Raw genomic sequence first — 21,139 nt, forward strand, 5'->3', positions numbered from 1 at the left:
CCATTCGATTTGCTATGGCAACCAAAAGAATATTTTTGATCACTTAAAACCAAAAAATCTCAATTTAAAAAAAGCATGGGATTTTCACGGTTTCACAGGGTCCTAGCTACGAAATGTTTTTTAAAATTTGAAAATCACGAAATGTGTAATTTGGACCACATTTAGGTAAATTTCATCAAGTTTGGGTAAATTGGAACATTTTTGGGGTAAAAATGTAACAATTTTTGGGTAAAATAAGGAAAAAATCTTATTTTAGTTTTAAGTGGTAAAAATATTTTCGGTTGCCCTGGCAAATCGAATGGGTAGTGCAACGTCTCCTTTTTGGGAAATTTATTATCTCATATAGGTTGTCACGTCTTTCGCTGGATCATAAGAGGACTGGTGACATAGCTGTTGGAAATGACTAGCCAGGCAATTACTTTTAAAACTGAATTTATTTTCTTAACTCTTTCATTGAGTTGCGTTGAAGATACAACATTTTGTATGGAACAATATGAGTGAATATTACAATTGAAACTGGGTTTATATACAGCTTATTAAAAAAGTATTGAGTTCGACCTTATCTTATCAAGATAATAAACATTAATTTTAACTAACGCTTATTTCTTTTAAATTAAACCTTTTTAGGGTTTTTTCTATTTTTTTCTTTATGTTTACGTAATCGCAACATCCTCCGCCCGATGGACAATGATTGTTCATGACCCTTCGCTGATTTCTAAGTTGTATAGGTGTTGAACGGCTCTTTTTGCTGTGACGCCACCAGGTAGCCTTAGACTGCACGCCCGAACCTTTCCATCACGTCCAGGAAAGACTTCGGTAATACGTCCGATACGCCATACTTGTCGAGGTAATTTTTCATCGCCCAAGAGTACGACATCGTTCACCTTGAAAGGAACGGTGCTGGTTACTGTTTTGCTGGTGTGGGCCGAGCGAAGTTCTAGTAGGTAATTGTTGCGCCAGCGATGCCAGAAATGGTTCAGAACGGCTTGACGATGTTTAAGTCGCTGAATCAGCCGTCTCTCGTTGGCGTTGACGTCTGGTCTCTTGAAGGAATGATCGGGAATCGAAGTGGCTCGTTGACCAATGAGAAAATGTGAGGGAGTCAACGGGAATGGCTCGTTCGGGTCGGTGTCGTTGTACGTCAACGGTCTTGAGTTGACGACTGCCTCAATTTCAGTTAGACTCGTTACTAGTTCTTCGAAGGACATTGCATTATTCCCAATGGTTTTCTTTAAACAGGTCTTCACGGAACGGACAAGCCGTTCCCAAAAACCGCCCCACCAGGCAGCGTACTCCGTGATATATCTCCATGCTATTCCCTTGTGGCCCAGATATTCTTGAAACGGCTTTTCTTCGATATTCCGGTAAAGCTTTTCAAGATCTCGGTCGGTTTTCTTAAAGGACTTTGCATTATCAGAATATACGTTTGAACAAATTCCTCTTCGAGCCACAAATCTTCGGAAAGCCATCATAAACTTGTCGGCGCTCATATCAGACACCAACTCCAAGTGAATGGCTCGGGTTACTCCACAAGTAAAGAGAGCGATGTAGACCTTCTTGGAACCTTCCAGCCTCGCAGTTTTTAAAGGACCGGCGAAGTCGATTCCGGTTGTCGCAAATGGAGGCGCCTCGTTGACTCTTTGGAAAGGCAGGGGGGCGGCAATTTGATCTCCAGCCTTGACGCTGAAACGCCGACAAACCGTACATCTTCCAATTATCCTCTTCACCATCTGACGACCTTGAAGTATCCAGTAGTTCTCCCTTAGTTGCGTCAAGGTAGCATTTAGACCTCCGTGCATCATGGCGCAATGGCTTTCTTTTACTAAGAGCTCGGACAACCTGTGTTTTGATGGTAGAAGGTATGGATGTTTGACTTGATATTCGAGATTTGAGTTCTGCAAACGTCCTCCGACTCGAAGCATGCCATCTTGTAGAAATGGACAAAATTGAATGATTTTTGAGTTCTTTGGTAACGGTTGACTGTTCAGCAAACACGCGACTTCCTCTAGAAATGACTCTTGTTGGACTTGACGTATCCATTTTTTACGAGAATTTTCTATTTCTTCTGTTGCTAGGGGACCAGTTCTTCTTTGGTTCCTTGTATTGTTTCGCCAACGTAGAATCCAGGAAGTTACTCGAAGTACTCGAGTTACTGAGCTGTATTTTTGCAGATCCATGACGGGTTCACTTTCTTGCACGAGACCGGGCATTTGAATAGTTCGCCTCTCTTCTTCTACTTCTTGATTGTCGTTGGAAAACTTCGAATTTCTCGGCCACGTCCATTTTTCTTGTAGAAGCCATGGAGGTCCATTCCACCAGATTCTGTTTGACATGAGTTCGTTTACGGAGCATCCTCGGGACGGCAGATCCGCGGGATTGGTCTTTCCAGCGCAGTGACCCCAGGACGACGGCTCTGTTAACTTGTGAATTTCGGCAATCCTGTTTGCTACGAAAGGTTTCCACTCTCTAGCCAATCTTTGGATCCATTGAACGACGATGGTGGAATCGGTCCAACAATAATAAGTGGTGATCTCGCCGTTAAAGACGCCCAACAAATAGCTCAGTAATCGAGAACCAACCAATGCTGCCATCAACTCCAGACGAGGTATTTTTAATTCTTTTATTGGAGCGACTCTGGTTTTTGATGAAAGCAGACTGACTCCAATCTTTCCGGTAACTGTCTCGTATCTTAGGTATGCTACGGCTCCATAAGCTTGTTTGCTTGCGTCGCAGAATAGATGGATTTCTTTCGAGATGATTCTTTCTTCACAATCTTGATAGTACCATCGTGGGATCGAGACATGACGTAAATCATCGAGTTCGTGACACCATTTATTCCATTCCTCCGTTAGAAAACTTGGCAGTTCAGAATCCCAGTCCAAGCCAGCCAGCCATAGCTTTTGAAAGAGACATTTGACACGTACCAAGAATGGAGACAGGAAACCAATGGGATCGAAGACTCGAGCCGCCGCTTGCAAAACACTTCTCTTCGTATTTTTTCTTGTCTTCAGAAATTCTTTGAGAGTCGATACGTCAAAGACCAGAGTATCTGCCTGAGAATTCCAGGAGATGCCGAGGACCTTGAGAGGCAGCGGGGATTTTTCTAAATTCGGGACCAAAGATTTATCTTCTTGAACTCCTTGGTCTTTCCAATGTTTTACTAGCTCCTCAGAATTCGATGTCCATTTTCTCAAATTCATTCCAGCTCGTGAGAGGATGTCCTTGGATTGATGGTAAAGTATCTTCGCTTCTTCGACATTCGGCTTTCCTGATATGAGATCGTCCACATAGATACTTTTTTCGAGTTCTTTTATTGTCTCAGGATACTGGTCCTTATACCGGTCGAAGTGATACTTCAATACTGCGGCCAAGTGAAATGGACTTGAACAGACCCCGAACAAGACCCTTGTCATGCGCAGGTGAATGAATCTTACGGGTTCGCTTCCCTTTGGTAGGGACTTGATCCAAAGAAATCTCGTGAATTCACGGTCTGGTACAGCCAGCGTTATCATCAAGAACGCTTTCTCAATGTCTGCCATGATAGCTATTTTGTTTCTTCGGAAACGGATGAGTAACGCTAGTAAGTCGGGATTCAAGTTCGGCCCAGGGTTAAGTAGAGAGTTCAATGATGGACATCCTTTTTCGTGCGCCGCTGCGTCAAAGACGATACGAAACTTCGTTGTCTCTTTATCTTCTCGTATTACAGGAAAATGTGGTATGTAGTACTTCGGCTCTTCGGACTGGATCAGCTCATGTGGGACTTCCTCTACGATACCCTGTTGTTGGTAGTCATCAAACGTTTCTTGATAGCGGTGGTATAATGTAGGGTTTCGCTGACATTTCTTCACGAGGCCTTGCATGCGTCGACTGGCCAGTGCGAAATTACTTCCAAGTTGTTCAACTTGATCTTCCTTCCATAGCAATTTTACTTCATATCGTCCGTCTTGAATCTTGATATTAGAATTATGCTTCAGGATTAACTCTTCATCCGTTCTTGATATAGATTCTTCATCCAGGATCCCTAAGGACTCAAGCTCCCAGAACGCCTTTAGACTCATCTCGTCTTTTTCTTCTTCTTCCTCTTCAACTATCGCATTCATCACGACGACACCCTGAGCAAATACGTTCGAAGACATCAGGGTTGGCCCTTGAACTGCCCATCCTAGTCGACTTTCCAAAGCGACGAGAGAGTCCGTTAATCTGTGAATCACGCCGGTGACTATCTTCCAATAGTAGTCCCCTGCTATTAGCATAGACAGCTCTCTTCTTACAGGTTGACCATTTACTTCAGACTTGTCCGCCAATTGGATACCTCTCTTCGCCATTGTTTCTCTGATATCGTTATCTGGCATACCGATAACTGCTCCTAGGATCTTCGGGCTCTCGAATACGGACATCTCGATACTACTTGTCGGATCATTCAGGCCCCGTAGAAGGACCTTGACTTTCCTTCTGGTCGATGCTGTTGATTTCTCTGTTTCGAACCCTCCAACGGTGATGGTACCTTCTCCAATGATTGGCAATTGAAGTCTTTCGACTACGTCTTTAGTTATGAAGGACCTCTGAGCGCCGTTATCCAAGAGACATCGTATCGGCTGTTTTCCATTAATACCTTCTGCGTATACAACGATTGTTTGAAGGAGTACTTGCTGACCGTGAAAATCTTGCGTCGGACAGCTCGCCGCCATAGATATCAATTCATTATTTTTCTCAGACGATTGTAGTTCTTTTTCCTAAGTTCTTGGTTTTTCTCCATGAATGTCTCGGCATATTGATACGTGATGTCGCCTTTGGCATTTCTTACATCTGTTTTTTGATTTACAGCGTCGAGCGGTATGTCTCCATCTTCCGTTCCAGCGTTGTACTCGTGCAGTCTTCCGGCTTGTGATCGCTATTACAATAACAACAGGTATCTGCATCAGCTACAGCTACGTTCAGGATCGACGCTGTGGGTATTTTGCTTCTCATTGGAAATGCGCTCGATCTGGAGGTCCCGACATCAGCTCTTGAATGGAATCTTACTTTCTTAGCGTCGTCACTATGGTCTCGTATTGGTCTATTAAGCACTGCAGCTCGTTCTCGACACTCCACTTCTTTTCTCAAGTACTCCATCAGAACTCTTGCATCGTATTCATCGTCGGCCTCGTCCAATTGTCTTGAATACTCCAGCGCCATATCGTGAGGGAAAAGCTGAATTACGATGTGGCAAAAAAGATATCCGTAACTTGCTTGAGGAATTCCTAATGCTTCGAGACACTTGACCTGGACATCACATGTATCATAGAGTGACCTCAATCCGGAAATATCCGTGGATCTTCTGATCGGATCTAATCTGGTTATTTTATCCAGATGACTACTGATGGCCACTCCTTTTCGTCCGTATCGTTTCTCCAATAGTTCGACAGCGACGATGTAGTTTTCTTCAGTAAGCGGAAGTCCAGATATCGTGTTGAGAGCTTTTCCTTCCATATAGGATTTCAAGTAGACGAACTTGGTAACGTTTCCGATGCCATTTTTTCCGTGGATAGCTGCGCTAAACTGATCCCAAAAACTTCGCCATTGCGTAGGGTCCCCATTAAACTGCGGTATCGTTACTCGAGGGAGGTTGACCATGATTTTTCCTTGGTTTTCGTCATAATTCTCCTTGATATTCTCTTTTCGGGATACTTCCTCTACTTCCAGGTCTTGAAAGAACTTCTCTAGCGTGGTCTGCCTTTCAATGATCGCTTCTCTGTATTTTTCTACTTCGTCGATTTCGTTTCCCAATAGGTCTTCAGGTACCAGCGGTTCTAGTTGCTCGTCTTTGTAGCTCAACTTGTCCCTCTTCTCTGAGAGTTGCTTTAATAATTGCCTTAGTCGGTCCTCGTTCCGTTCTTGTTGACTCCATTCGTCATCGATCTTATTCATAATGGCGTCTGTTCTTGTCCTTAAAGTTGCTCTTGCTTTCACCAATCGCTCCATGGTCTGGTTCTTGTATCTTCACCGTCCAAGCTAATAGACTTTGCGTTCTTCTTAAGTGGCTCCGCAAGGATACGTTGAAGGATCTTAATACGTGAATCTTCCTATTGAACTTGTACTTGGTTATGTTCCTCCCGGGTTTCGGCACCAATTTGTCACGTCTTTCGCTGGATCATAAGAGGACTGGTGACATAGCTGTTGGAAATGACTAGCCAGGCAATTACTTTTAAAACTGAATTTATTTTCTTAACTCTTTCATTGAGTTGCGTTGAAGATACAACATTTTGTATGGAACAATATGAGTGAATATTACAATTGAAACTGGGTTTATATACAGCTTATTAAAAAAGTATTGAGTTCGACCTTATCTTATCAAGATAATAAACATTAATTTTAACTAACGCTTATTTCTTTTAAATTAAACCTTTTTAGGGTTTTTTCTATTTTTTTTCTTTATGTTTACGTAATCGCAACATAGGTCTACATTACGCCCAACTTTGAACAAAATCGGCAATAAACACCTCGGGCACTCTCCTTGTCAGTGTCTTTTCCTGCGAGGTGAAAGTACTATCTACCTTATTTTTAGCACCACTTAAAGCCCAAGAGGCAAAGACCATATAAATAATACCTGGCTCTGTCTATCAATAAATCGTTTATTCGTTACAGTGTCTTAATTGTAATGTTTGTTAAACATCAGATATCTCTAGAAAAACATGCAAGAGAAGGGTAAAATTGAAAAAATAATTTTAAACTGTTTCATTTTTACCATCATAATACATTTCACTTATATATATAATAATAAACCAATTCTTCAACTTTTTTGCAATAACGAAGTGAATAAAATAACGTAAAATATTTCTGAAAAGATATTAAATAGCTTAACGTTCTTTACCTAATGGTTTTAAGATTCAAAACGTTTTACCATTAAAAATAATTAAGCGGAATTTGAGAATACTCGAAAGATTCGTTTTGAATATTCTGCTTTACGAAAATTAAAAAATTAGTTTAAGATTTTTTAATGTAATAGAAACCATTTTAAGTTTAATTATGTAGGATTGGTAAATATATTTTGTAGAACACTCAAAGCTCTAGGGTTAATTTGAATAAATAATATGGTATATGTTAAGCCGAATCCTATGTACGAGACAAAAAGTTTCGAAGTAATGGGGAAACAGTCCCCTGCTTTCAGCATCATATTTCTTGGATTAGTTATCTGACGAACCGCCTGAAGCTCTTGAGACAAACCATGACTAATAGCAGCCCAAGATATTTCATCCAACAAGAATCGCGTCTGTTCAACTGCTTTCTCTAGCCTGGTGGCCACAAACGCAATCAGAAAAAGCAACGCGAGTAAATGAAAGTAAAGGAAAAATTGGTGATAAATGTGAAGCACGTCGATCTGTGGAAATGTTATCAAGTTCAGGAAACCATTGCAGGATAAAACAAATGCCACGAACAACCATATAAGCACCAAATTTTGCAGTTCCTTATTTAGAGTATTCACGAATGCTTTAATTTGGTGTAAATCGCGGTTGACTAGAGAAAGTAACTTAAAAATCACAGATGGATTGTTGGATTCTGCCTCTTTTAACTTGTTGTTTGTGATCGTCACGCAGTTTGCAAGAGCGTGTGCCAGAAAACAGTATATTAAAATGTACACTGAAATTAATCCATATATGAAAATGACATATGCAAAACCGTCTGCGATGTAAAATGCCTTTAAGCACGATACATTTTGGTTACACATATCGAACGCCATCTTCATAAACCATTCAATCTTATCATTTTCTCGGGTTAACCTCATGTAAGTTATGCAAATTACTTGAGATGCCGTGAACAGCGTTAAGATGACGAACCAAATCTTAAACTGCTTGGCGCTAGATTTGAACGCGCTGATGTCACGCTGACGAAGTTTTTTGCAAATGTCCAACACAAGACGCCATAATGTAGTTCGTCTACAAATGATTCTGTACAGGGAGGCGGACATAGTCAGTACGAAGAAAAAAATTGTCATTAGCCATCTGGATTCTTGAGGAGCGCTAATGAAATAAGGTATCATTCCTATTTGGTACCAAAGAGCGAATATCATACCAAGTATGGTCCAAATGCGTAAAAGTAAAACACGGTATTTACTTATGATACATGTTTGCGTTGGTATCATTATATAAGTATTCGTATCCATCGTCAAAGATTACGTGCGTGTATAACTTACTACGAAAGTAGATTTTGAAATATTGTTTTGGTATGTATTTTAGGCGTGTCTGTGTAGCATTTAGAAATACGCAACCACACCCTTTTTTGTTTTTGATAAAGAATACAAAACGAGTGAAAATGTATTTGGTTGTTTATGAGCCTGATTGTTTTAGGACTTCTACTGCAGTGAGAAGATGGGGTTAATGATCAATAATATTTAAAGTGAGTGAAGCATACTGTAAGTGTTATTTAACAACACAGTCATGGATATATTCATTCAGAAAAACTATACACGATAAATAAATTTATGAATTTAACCGTGATTCTTATTTTAGTCTATAGTGTATAGTTAACATTGAACCCGGAAACTTTATATGCATATTATAAGAGTGTGTAAGCAAGACTTTGGTGTCTCTAAATGAGATTTTTTTGAAATTATTTTAGTTAAAATTAGGGAGCTACACAACATTAGGGAACCGAATCTGCCTTTGCATTTGTATAAACCCCACGAGACATCACGTGATCGAGTTGCATAGAGAACCAATGTTGCGCAGTGCCCCCTTTTATACAAAAACATATTAATAACTTCATTCCCTTACCAACTTAATAAATACGTAATCTTACGCGAAACAAGAACAGTTTCTTACAGAACAAGATCACCATTGTTAGAAACTAATCGGTTAGTCGACTCTTTTACAAATTATTATCAAATAACTACGTGCTATATTTTTAAATATAACGATCCAAGTTGCGAGATAACGGTTTTCCTAAAAGATTTCTTCTCCACGTTTTCGATTTCAAGAATTTTACAAACAAGTTGATAAACAAGCAGACCTAGTAATATTATAATATTTAAAAAAAATGTATCTGGCCCACTATTGCAGTACCAATTTCATTCGCTGCACGTGTAGATTAGGTTTCGCGTTAATACATGTACATTTCATGACTACTGTGGTTGTTTATAGATAAAGATTAAATTTTCTGTAAATCTTACGATTTTATTTAAAAAGCTAAGGTGACCTACGCATATAGATATTTTTTTTTTTCAAAATATACCCATTTTATCAATGGAATTTTAAAACAATATTGAGATATCGATATTTTATGGGATCCAATAATGCATTTTACCGGCAGGGTTTCACACTCATACTTAAAATTTGGTCATATTTTTAACTGCAGGAACTCAAGCAGTTTCCTCATTATTATTAATTATTTGACGTCACTGACCAAACCTTCCTGTGCACAGAAGGACGTGAAAATATATAATTACGTGACATTGTGCGTTCTATCCAATACGACTTTTACAATGCATTTTTTAATTCAATTTCATAGTTTTTTTTCTTTCATAGTAAACAACCAGTCTGCGAAAAGATAGTTTAGGGAATATCCCACCCGCTAGGCTAGGCTTATATCCAAGGCACCATCAAGTCATCTAGCGACTTGTATTGCCTTTATTTCGGGTGGCCGCGTTAAATTGCGTAGGAGGATGGTGGCAAGCCCTTCATACCACTTGAGCCAACAGCTCCCTACACTTACTACTACCGTTAACCTCTACAAGCTCTTATGAAAAGGGGAAACAGAGGAACTCGAGGGAAGCTCCTTTAACTGGTGGGGAGATAACTTGCAAACTCTACGCAGAAGGAGTGGTTACGACCTCTAACCCAGTGCCACAAGTTGGGATCAAACCCGGTTCCTCTTCCTGCGAGGCGAAAGTGCTAGTCACTCCACCACCCCACCCTTGCTAGCTAAGTGGTATTTTGCAAACAACGGTGGTAAACGTAGAAAATTCAAATGGTTGAGATACTCGAATAAGAGTGTTGGTAGAGGATGGAAGCCATCGATGCTTTATCAAAGAAAAATTATCCAATTAGAAGTCTTTTCTACCGAAAGGAGGAATACTTGTTTCCCAAGAAGAAGGGTTAGGTTGGTGTAAAGTTATATACGTAACGAGAAAAAAATAGATAATAGCCCTAGAAATACCAAAAATTAAAGGAGCTGTTTTTTCTTTACCAGGATAAATCAAAAGAAACTTGATGAAAGACAGAAACCTCCAATTCGCGGAAATATAATGAACAAAAGATACGGACAACGTTTTGAGTTAAACCTGAAACGATTTTCTTCCGTTCATCAGATTCCCCTCGGTAAATAGGGTGGAGCCTTTCGTGAGTACGGCGCTTACAGCGTTTGAAGTTCATAGACCGGATGACCCATTGACCCTGTAGAAAAGAAATACTGCACGTAGCACTTGCCATTGGAAGGGCGATTCCTGGAGAGATTCACCCACCTACCACAAATTTAGCTTGTGCGGTTCTTTCCGATTTATCAAATCCAGAACGTGGTTTTCTAGATAGATGATTTAAAAGGAATTTACTGTGATGCAGCGTTACCAGATGGACGATAATTATCGAACATGTCGATAATTCTGAACTAATCTTTAGGTAGTACGGTAATCTGAACGGCTTAGGTTCGACTTCAGACAAACATTTTGAGGGGTGGGGGTCATCACATTGCTATTGGCCGAGTGAGTGGCCTCTTTAGACTCATCTCTGGAGCTGCTCTTGGAACGGCGTACCATATCGATAATTTAGCTTGAGTGTACGCGAGTTACAGAATTTTGCAGAAAACTGGTTAAAACGTTTTTTTTTTCTTAATTTTAGACCAGATTTTTTCAATATACCAAACTTAATTAAAGTCTGATTATAATTTTTGTCTTAACATCATTATTGCTTTGATTTATTTTGGAGTCAATATTTCGATGAAATTAAAATTTACCGTCCAATTTCAGGTGTACGATAATGTTCTATCAAAAATCTATAATTTTCTGACCTTGAATTTCGGGTCCTGGCAACGCTGTCGTGACTCCAATTTCAACCCCAAATATAACTTTCGAAGGAATTTTAGACAAGAGATGACTTACACCTTTTTTGTAGTAAATATATCATATTTGTTTTTCAATCCCCTGTCTAAAATGGTAAAAATAGCAGGGATGGCAAGAGCCAGCCAGACTAGATTAAACCACCCTGGTTTAAGCCGGATTTAACCACCAAATAAAATCCATGGTTCAAACCACTTTTTTAAAAAAAAATTGAGAAATTAATTAGAAACATTGACAAAATTTAACCTTCACTTTTTGTCGCAAGTAATGAGAGCTAACATATAAGCAATTAGGGTATCTTAAAATTAATTTTGCACGTGAAAATACGCTGACATGTTAGGGTATAAAAGCGGGTAAATAAGTCTCCTATACCTCACAATGTAAAGGTACTGTCACGCGCAAAAACTTAATTTTGAAATCGGGCAATTTGAGCAATGAGGGCTTGATATAAGCAATTTGATCATTTTTTATTAATGTATTTAACCAGTTTAAACCACCGGTTACAACCGGATTTAACCATACTGGATTTTTCAATTTTTAAAAAAGCCGGTTTTTTGCCAACCCTGAAAAATAGGATGAATTTTTCAAATGATGCAAACTATGCAATATTAATTTTATGGGGAAATGCTGTGGAATTTTATTACTTTAATACTTTTTAGTTGGAGAGTTGAAAAACTAAAATAATTTATCAGGATATTATTTAATTAGAACATAATATTCGGAAAATTCGAAGAAAAGCTATAAAAACTCAAGATATGTTCTAATTATAAAATGATGTTTGGATAATTATTCTGTGTCAACTGACCAATCTGCATCTTTCGAGGATAATTTAACCGAGGAAAAATAGGAGTAAAGTTTTGCATAACAGTCATTCCGTGGCCAACAATGGACTGCGTGACTTCAACTGTATCATTGTTTGCTTTTATTTTACTTTTTGGTTTTATTGTATGCCATACAATGCCAATATTAGGGACCAAAATTTTTAGTTTCTAGAGCACGAAAAGTTTAATTTTTTGAGTTTCCCAAAATGACCTAGTATCACGTTTTTACTTCTTTCTGTTCGAACTCTTTTGTTTGGAAAATCGTTGTTATTTTTTAACTTAAAACATTGTTTTTCGACTTCCTTTATTATTTTTGTAAAAGCGTTACGTTAATAAGTTTTCATATATACCGTGTTCTCAATTTTAAAATATGGATCATCACACCAACAATTTTTTTAATCGATGGGTTTACTCTAGAAATATTTATAAAATTTAATATTTCAAGTGTTTTTAAAAAGAATTATAGGCACAATAATAAACTTTGTTTTGATCTAGATTAAAATGTATTTAGCATTTATTTTTTTTTCATTTAATTGGTATTTTAAGTATTATTACTTCCATATTCAATGTAAGAATTCATATCAGTAATTTAAGGAAAAATCTTTTTTTTATTTAATTTGGTAAATATCTACTGATTTTTAATATAATATTAATGCGACATTCATCGTAACTTACTTTTGGATTCGTCAATTTGCTTGATAAAAATTAAAAACCCGCTATATTAAAGTCCAAGAAAGCAAATTCTAACAATTTGGAATCCCAAAATCTTTTGAAATCGGTAACGGTTTTAAAATTCGCAACCACCCACACTTTCTCAAAGAAACATTTACTGTAATTCGAATTAGATTAAACATTTCATTTCAGTTCATATTAATTTTATTATAATAATATTAAAGCATAGATTAATTACATTAAATTTGGTTAATTTGAATTAGTTACTATGATGGCTTAGTTAAGGGTAAAATTTAACGATGCTAATTTTTTTAGAAAATTAGTAACCAAAACTTTTAAAAAGTATTTAATTATTTATATCAATTTACTATACAAGTGAATATTGGATCGATAAAAAAAGTATTATAATAATTACAGCTCTCTTATTTTTGAGCAGCAGTATAAAAAGGCTGTTCCGCGAAAAGTTTTGAAATACAAGTTGATAATTTTTTAAACTACCATAAAAATGTTCGTACTTAAGCTTGAATACGCAGTCATTTCATTTTATAATATGTTACTTTGTGGGTGCTCTTATTTCAACAAAGTGCCACCAAATAACGCGTAACAATTAATTAGTCAATAAATGCTGATATATGATAAATGACAACCACTTAAGTAGTATAAGGAAACATAGATTTCGAGTAGAGAATATGTATTACAAGCATTTGTAACAAATAAAGATAATTATTTCGAGTGTTTGAAAAACGCCTTATAAAAAGATAAAAAGGAGCAATATCGGAAAGTATACAGAGCCAACAAAAATGAATTCCATCTCAATTAAAGAAACGTATCCAATTTTTTGGTTTTAAATCTTCTCGTATTTGGGATTAAGTTTAAAAATATGAATCCAGGGTTCCAAATGTCCCAGTGTGGTGGATCTTTTCAACATGACGAAAAATCCGTTTAAGAGAGACAGTGTTTCATCGCCATGGCTTCAGGTTACTTAAAACAATTTCAATACAAATAAACACGATGCTTAGTCTTATTTTATCAATCGCTACAGATTGTTTACTGTGTTCTTACAGCAGTTCTTAAGTTTCTTTTGAAGATAATCAAGGGGTCACTATGCATGATTATTAGGACACCAACAAAGGAGTTAACTGTAATAACTGGTTAACACCCCTCGAGTCCAGTTTAATAAAATCATTATTAAAGTTAAAATCATTCAATTTAGATTATTTAAACACCCTAATAGATAATTGAAATTTGCAATTACGAAGTGTTATCAATAAACGTATTTCAGGCCATTTTTTTAAAACAGTCCGTGTACTTAGTTAACATCTTCACCTTTTGCCTAAATGAGAGACCATTATAGAATGACTCGTACATGTTTACTGTAGTAATTCCCATGATACTTTTCAATTTCTAATGGAAACCGATTACTGCATACAACCGAAAATCAATCGTGAAACTAAAGATCAAAAGAATAAAATAGTTACCGGAATAATGCGAAATGAACGGGAGAAAATTGGTTAGAAATACCACGAATGTAAAATGTGGTAATTTAACCATATGGCAATAAATAAGCATTTTTATATCCTTGTGTAAATGGGGAAATTTATCTTAGCTTGCGTTATGTATCCTAAGTATATTTTAACTACCTATTGATTTATTAACTAAACTTTGAAGGCTAAATAAACAGTGTGTTTCAAAACGTTGTGCAAAAATTTTAAGGAGTTGTAGGGGTAAGTTGAGAAGTATGCCTGTTTTCCCCCCATTTTACTACGATGCGTTGAAAGAGCGCCAGAGAGCTTCAAAGTGTGGCCTACTAGCCCCTGGAAGTAGGCTGCAACAAGCGCAAAACCATGCAGCAGGGACTTTAAATACTGCTTAAGTTTACTTTTTTACGCGGGTTACCTCGATTTGTTTACAAAGTCCTTTTTTACCTATCACACGAACCCAAACCTTTATGTTCGCATTTGCCGGCTGCTTGGTTTTGTGAACGAAGCGGAATATCGGTATAATAATTTTAGCGAGAATTGCGATTGAAAGTTTTATAAAAGCGGGCTCCACTTATCTTACAACGACTCAACAAAACGGACAACAGCAAGGAGGAGATCCTCTGGGTTTAACACCAGTACCGAATCCATCGAATGTTTATGTTTACCCATATCAATTAAATACAAGCTTAGCTAAGGGAGACCCTCAAGCTTGGCCTGATTTCTGGTTATTGTTTGAAACTTTAGTGCTCGAAATTGAACCAATAAATAGAACGATGAAATGAGGTGCTTTGAAACCAACCTAGAAGGCACAGCGGCTAATGCAATCGCGGGGCTATTAAATTCAGAAGAAAAAAAACGACGAAGCCATAAAAAGATTAAAAGAGAGTTTTGGGGAAAGAACGGTCGCTCCAGCGCCCATTTAAAGAAATTAATACATTTGAGTTGAGACGAAATTCTTCTGACCTTCAGGTTTAACGGATTTTTTTGGGTATGGCCAAAATATAACTTAGAGTTTGGAGTAGAAGTCTTAAATATACGGCGAAATTCTTTGTAATATGCTTCTTGACAAATTACCAGAGAATAAAAACATTGAATATAGCAGATTATACGAAAGAGGAGAAGAGTATAGCGTCGAGAATCTTCTTGATTTTATGAAAGAAATAAGAAAGCAGAGAAAGTGCATTTTCATTCAAAACTAAAGATTACGAAGCCCACATCTCAGCCCGTTTATTTAAACGGCAAGGTTATAAAGGGACTGAGCACCATCAAAGTTATAGAAATTAGGCCCTAGGAATCAGCCGTACAATTATCGACTGGAGCTTATTTACAAAACTCAGGGGTATGCTTATTCTGTAAATGAAATCATCTTAAATCTGAAAAATGCAGAACACTCTCTAAGACGGAAGATAAAAAGTAAATTCTGAAGTAGATGGCAGGTGTTGTAATTTCGAATTGGGAAGACATTTAGCCAAATATTGTGAAACGCAAATAAAATGTCATAGTTGTAGTGGTAGTGTTGGAGGTAACAACACAGCGGGAAAGAAAACAAAACCAAGGAGAGGTGTTTTTTACTTTTATCTCTCCGCTTTATTTTTATATTTGTTTTTTTTTAAATTTATTCCCCTCGGGTTTTAATATAAAAACCCATTACGACTTTCTCTTATTATTTTAATAAATTAAACCAGTTTATCGTTTACTCGAGTTCTTGTTCATCACTGCGAAGCGCTGCTGCTATAAAACTTCAACAGGTAGACATCATGCTGCTGTATGCGAAGACAATGAACTTTCCCCAATTGATTGGCTCCGATTACTATTGGAGAAGTAGTTTCACTGAAACATTAAGCCGCGTTCACAAAGACGTTAAAAATGGTAAAAAGCTTAAGTTGAAATCGAAAGGTAGAAGACGAAGTTAGAAATTGGCGGTTCACAAACCCGTCGAAAGGGGAGAGAAAACGTCTCAAGACGAGAGGGAAATCGGCGGTCAACCCGTATCTACTCCAGTTTGATATTTCGACCTTCGGCTGAAAATCACGTGCCAGTTTTGGCCAATAGAGAAGCGGTAATGACGTCGTGTTGGTCATGTGATACACAAAGACCGGTTTTCTTGTGCAGAAGGATAAAGAGAAAGGCTGAAGTCGGATCACCCCGCCGAAAGCTTAATGCTCTTCCCCCTTTTACTTTAGAATTCTCCTCAACAAAATGTTTTTGTGAACGCGGCTTTACAGAGTTGACGACGGATTAGTCGCTACGGATGCACGTGTGTAACGGCCCAGAAGAAGTATCAGACTGTTACAAGGACACGGGAAAGCTTAGCATAAGTCAGCGGTTCCCAATTTCTTTTTGCTATGGAACCCTAAATTATGCTCATTAAACTCATTTTTCTTACTTATCTTAGAAGACTGTTGCCACGACCAAAGATGACCGCGCTGCGAATTCTCGGAACCCCTGTGACCCTTCCACGGAGCCCCAGGGTTCCGCGGAACACCTTTTGGGAACCGCTGGCATAAGTCACTACAATAGAAGAAAATAACATTTCGTGAGAGCTTAGTAATTTTTTGGGAAATAGAGTCCCCATACCTTTAGAAGAAGAGTCCGCCTCGAAGCAACGAGCAACTAAGGCTTTCGGGAAAAAAGTAGAATATAAAGAAGAACTCTATATACAGTCAAACTTCAGCAAGAGGTCTTTCGCAACAACTATACTTGTAACACGTTGGTTCGGATATCCGGTCGGGGCTCAGTGCCGACGGTCTTATCCGGAGGTTGGATCGTACTTATCACGCTACCTATCATACGACCACCATGCGCTTCTTCATAGCTTCACGGGGAGTCAACAGCAGGCCCAGCGGCTGTCCGGAACGTTTCCCAATGCTTATTTTAGCTTTTCGCCCCTGGCTACTTTCCCTTCCTCTGTGGCGGTCCAGGACGTTTTCCAGTTCTAACCGCCCAAGAGAATTGCACTGGAGTCGGCTTGCACTCTGTTTTCTCCTGTAGGGTTGCTGTGTCGCGTTATCTTGGGTTACGCACTTCCTGATCAATTTCCCGGACCGTTTACGGGACACTAAGAAGCCCTCTCGTTGGACAATGTCTGACGAGTGTATGGTTCTCATTTCTTTTAGGTTTTTTCCTTTTCCGGTTGGGGGGGGGGGGTGTATTTTCCTCGGTTTACCATCTTTCGGGGTAGGAGGATGTAATAGGGTGCGTGCCTTGGCGGGTTTAATATTTCATATCGGACTCCGGTCACTAGATGGTGCTGCATTCCTGATTTTAGTGGGAACGAGTTCAAAATGAAAGGAGCTTCCATGGGTTGGAATTCTAGACTGTTGATATCAACTAACCACATCGAAATAGTCTTCATTAGAAATTCAAAAGTCTATTTGATAATAATAAAACTTGTGCAGTCAGTAAGAAAGAAAGATGTCTTTATTGCACTCAAAACCCCTACTAACAAACGCTGAAAATGTACGAAAAGGAGGATTTAATTAAAGAACCGAAGGTTGACCTAAATAACCGAAAGAATTAATATCTAACACACTAGGCGGTAGTAAAAGAAATACGTTTAACAACAAAGCTTCGCGTCGATTTCAAAGTAAGCGCTTTGAAGAGAAGGAAAGCGTCACTGAACGAGTGTCTTTTGCCAGGACCCTTTACGAACCCCGACCATCTAAGCGCATTTATAAAATTTCGAAGAAATTCCGTGGCCTATGTTCTGTTCGGGCCAGCTGTTAGATCTCATTTAAAAAAGGACAAAACTCAAAACCGGAATGCGTGCCAAATATTGGACAGTAAATCCTATGTAGACGATTTGATATCAAGTTCACGCGAACCACTGGGATGAAGCTAAGAAAACGGAAAAAGATTTCTGGAATATTGAGAAATAACGGAAACAATATGAGTTTCCAAATAGATATACCAATCAGACCATATCACTACAGTCTGATTCAACGTACAAGCTTTCGAATTTGGATACTTTTTCCTTCGAGGTGGGTAGTCTATTGGCGAACTTACGAAAACTGTAAAACGCTAAACGGTGGATTATGAAAGTTCTTCAAGGATTTTTACCCTCTTGAACTACTCTCACTATTATCAGGAATCCATACCTCTACTTGGACTGCTTATCGCAGCAGATTTTCGTCTCGATGTGACTGACAGTTAGTTTAAAAAACAACAAAGTGAAGGGGGAGCGCACGCAAAGAGGCTTTTTCCTCTCTTAGTCGGCGCCAATACCTTCAGAGTGATCTTACCCTTACAAAATATTTCTATAGGTTTTCTATGAAATCTTATAGAAACGTATAGAGGGCCTATAGACTTATATGTCCTATAGAGTGCTCTATAAATATTTCTATAGAAAATACACTAATATTTTCTATAGAAATTATATGGATTGATTTCTATGGTGTTTTCTACAATAATTATATCAAAATATACCAGTTATTTGTATAGAAATTATATTGATTGATTTCTATGGTGTTTTCTACATTTAGTATATCAAATTATACCAGTTATTTCTATAGAAATTAAATGGATTGATTTCTATGGTGTTTTCTACAATAGTTATATCAAAATATACCAGTTATTTCTATAGAAATTGTTGGTTATTTGAATTCTCCAGATTAATTTGCCAAATGGAAGTATCAATTGGCACCAAAGTGAAAGCTCAAAATTATTATGGTTAATTTGAAAAACACCCCAAATATGTTGTTTGAGTTCACCCAAAGGGTTTATATTTGCAAAATTGATTTATAAAGGACATCGCACTTCTTCTATGGGATTTGGCTTTCGACCGATTTTTTTCAAATTGAAACATGTTGTTGGGCTTGATCAAAGGAGCAAAATTGTCCTTTGCCATTGTTTCCTAGCTCCTATAGTTTGGCCAGTAGCAGCGGTCCAAAGTGGAAGAAACTTACGTCGTTAGTGTAGTCTATTTGTTAAAAGAAGTCTTGGCCCATCGCTTAGCTTTCTATGTTTGCACGTCGCTAGTTCGGGCTCACTAACAATAGAGGTCTCTTGCCGAAATTCCGGGTGCTTCCCAAAACCGAGCGTCGTACTTGGTTTCGTTCTGTTCGTACGACGTTCTGATCGCACGACGTTCTGATCGCACGATGAACGAACTCAGTAGATAAATAGTGAAGTATTGAGTCTTAACTGTCGTGTGACCGTGACTTTAACCGAGTATGTGCTGCATCGATAAATAGGTGTTTGATCTGTTGTTGAGTGACCTATGAGCGAGTGTTGAATGTGGGATTCAACGAAATGGTTAATCATAGATATTCTGATTTCTTTAGTATTTATTTTATTTTATTATTGCTCATAAAATATTGATTAATAAATAATTCCACGTACGAAAATTCATCGAATAATAAGTTGCGAGAAAAGAAATAATGAAGTAGAGGTGTAAACATCTTGGCAAGAAAGCTCTATTGATAGTGAGCCCGGACTAGCGACGCGCGAGCGTAGAGCGCTAACCGATGGGCCGTGACTCCTTTTAACAAATAGACTATATTAAGTTTTGTCCACTTTTGACCGCTGATACTGGACAAACTATAAGAGCTAGGGAAAAATGGCACGAGACAATTTTGCTCCTTTGATCAAGCTTAGCAACATATTTCATTTTGAAAAAAATCTGTCGAAAGCCAAATCCCATAGAAGAAGTGCGATGTCCTTTCAACGAATTAGTGGAAACTCTAAATGGTGAATGATAAAAGTGGTTCACTTTGGTGTACTATAGTTATTTCAGTGTGAAAAACAACCCAATATGGGTTTGAATTCACCGAAGGGCTAAGATTTGCCAAGTAGAAGTATAAATCGGCACCAGGGAGTGAAAACTCAACATTTTTATGGTTAATTTAAGTGACTAACTTTGATGTACTACAGATATTTAAATTTGAAAAATATCCTAGGTTTTCTATAAAAATATCCTAGGTTTTCTATAAAAATATCCTAGGTTTTCTATAAAAATATCCTAGGTTTTCTTTAAAAATTTCCTAGGTTTTCTATAAAGATATCCTAGGTTTTCTATAAAAATATCCTAGGTTTTCTATAAAAATATCCTAGGTTTTCTATAAAGCTATCCTAGGTTTTTTATAAAAATATCCTAGGTTTTCTATAAAAATATCCTAGGTTTTCTATAAAAATATTCTAGTTTTTCTATAAAAATATCCTAGGTTTTCTATAAAGATATCCTCGGTTTTCTTTAAAATTATCCTAGGTTTTCTATAAAACCATCCCTGTACTTTCTGTAAAAAAACTCGTGTTTCCGCTCACTTTCTATAAAAATCACCGGTTTTTTCAGTATAGTAATTATTCTAGCTCTATAGAAAAATGACCCAAATTGCTATAGAAATTATATAAACTATTCCGAATGTAATTCTATAGAATCTCCATGGAATCTTTTGGTAAGGGATACCATACGTGATACGGCAGGATAAGCATTCCAAGTAGAGGTATGGATTCCTGCTATATTATATACGCGTAAAAATACTATCTCAAAAAAGTTAGAGAACCAGCGGTAAAACGGGATCCACAATTATCAAAAGAGTTAACCGTAAAATACTAAGCTTGGACCAAGAATTTACAAAGAATTAAACAAGTGAAATTTCCGCGATTCTACCAAGAATAACGCAAATTGGAAAACTTAATCGAAGTACAGCTACATTTCTTTACAGCCTCCAGTGAGCAGTTGTTTACCTTAGATACGTAACCAATAAGAGCCATATAACGGCTTCCATTGTATCATCAAAGACCAGAGGAGTACAAATCAAAAAGGTCACCTTACCAAGGTTGGAACTGTAAGGTTCCCAACGGCGGAACCCTTGTTTGGAGTGATTCAATTATCGCTATTCATTGATAAAGGGCTCCGCTAGACGATGGGAGCCTTTTGTGGAAAATCGCGTCTCTGAGTGTTAAACTTTAACAGACCCAAAGAATTTGGTAATTATGTAAGGGTAGTGAAAATCACGCGGACATTCTAACTAGAGGAGTAAAAGCTGACGAGTTAAATGACAAAGTAGCTTGGTAGAACCTTAGACCAATAAATCCCAGCGGGACTCGTAACGACATTGTATGATCCCATTGAAAAAATTATCCTCGTAGAGACGCAGGAAGTTTTTGAAAAATCGAATGACGCGCCCTCCGTTGTCCGT

The 21,139-nt window shown here is 37.7% G+C and overlaps 1 protein-coding gene across 1 annotated transcript; it reads right to left on the minus strand.

Moving 5' to 3' along the window:
• Positions 1-695: 695 nt before the first annotated feature.
• Positions 696-4,688, minus strand: LOC149946549 (uncharacterized). Its single transcript, XM_090170808.1, has one exon. The coding sequence runs from the start codon at positions 4,686-4,688 to the stop codon at positions 696-698; it is 3,993 nt and encodes a 1,330-aa protein (XP_090026934.1).
• Between the last annotated feature and the right edge of the window lie 16,451 nt (positions 4,689-21,139).

This window comes from Leiobunum rupestre, chromosome 4 (assembly GCF_980474605.1).
Source record: "Leiobunum rupestre chromosome 4, qqLeiRupe1.1.hap1, whole genome shotgun sequence".
NCBI classification, from domain to species: Eukaryota; Metazoa; Arthropoda; class Arachnida; order Opiliones; family Sclerosomatidae; genus Leiobunum; species Leiobunum rupestre.

Coding starts and splice junctions, on each gene's coding strand:
- LOC149946549 (XM_090170808.1), bottom strand. CDS start 4,688: ATGGCGGCGAGCTGTCCGACGCAAGATTTTCACGGTCAGCAAGTACTC.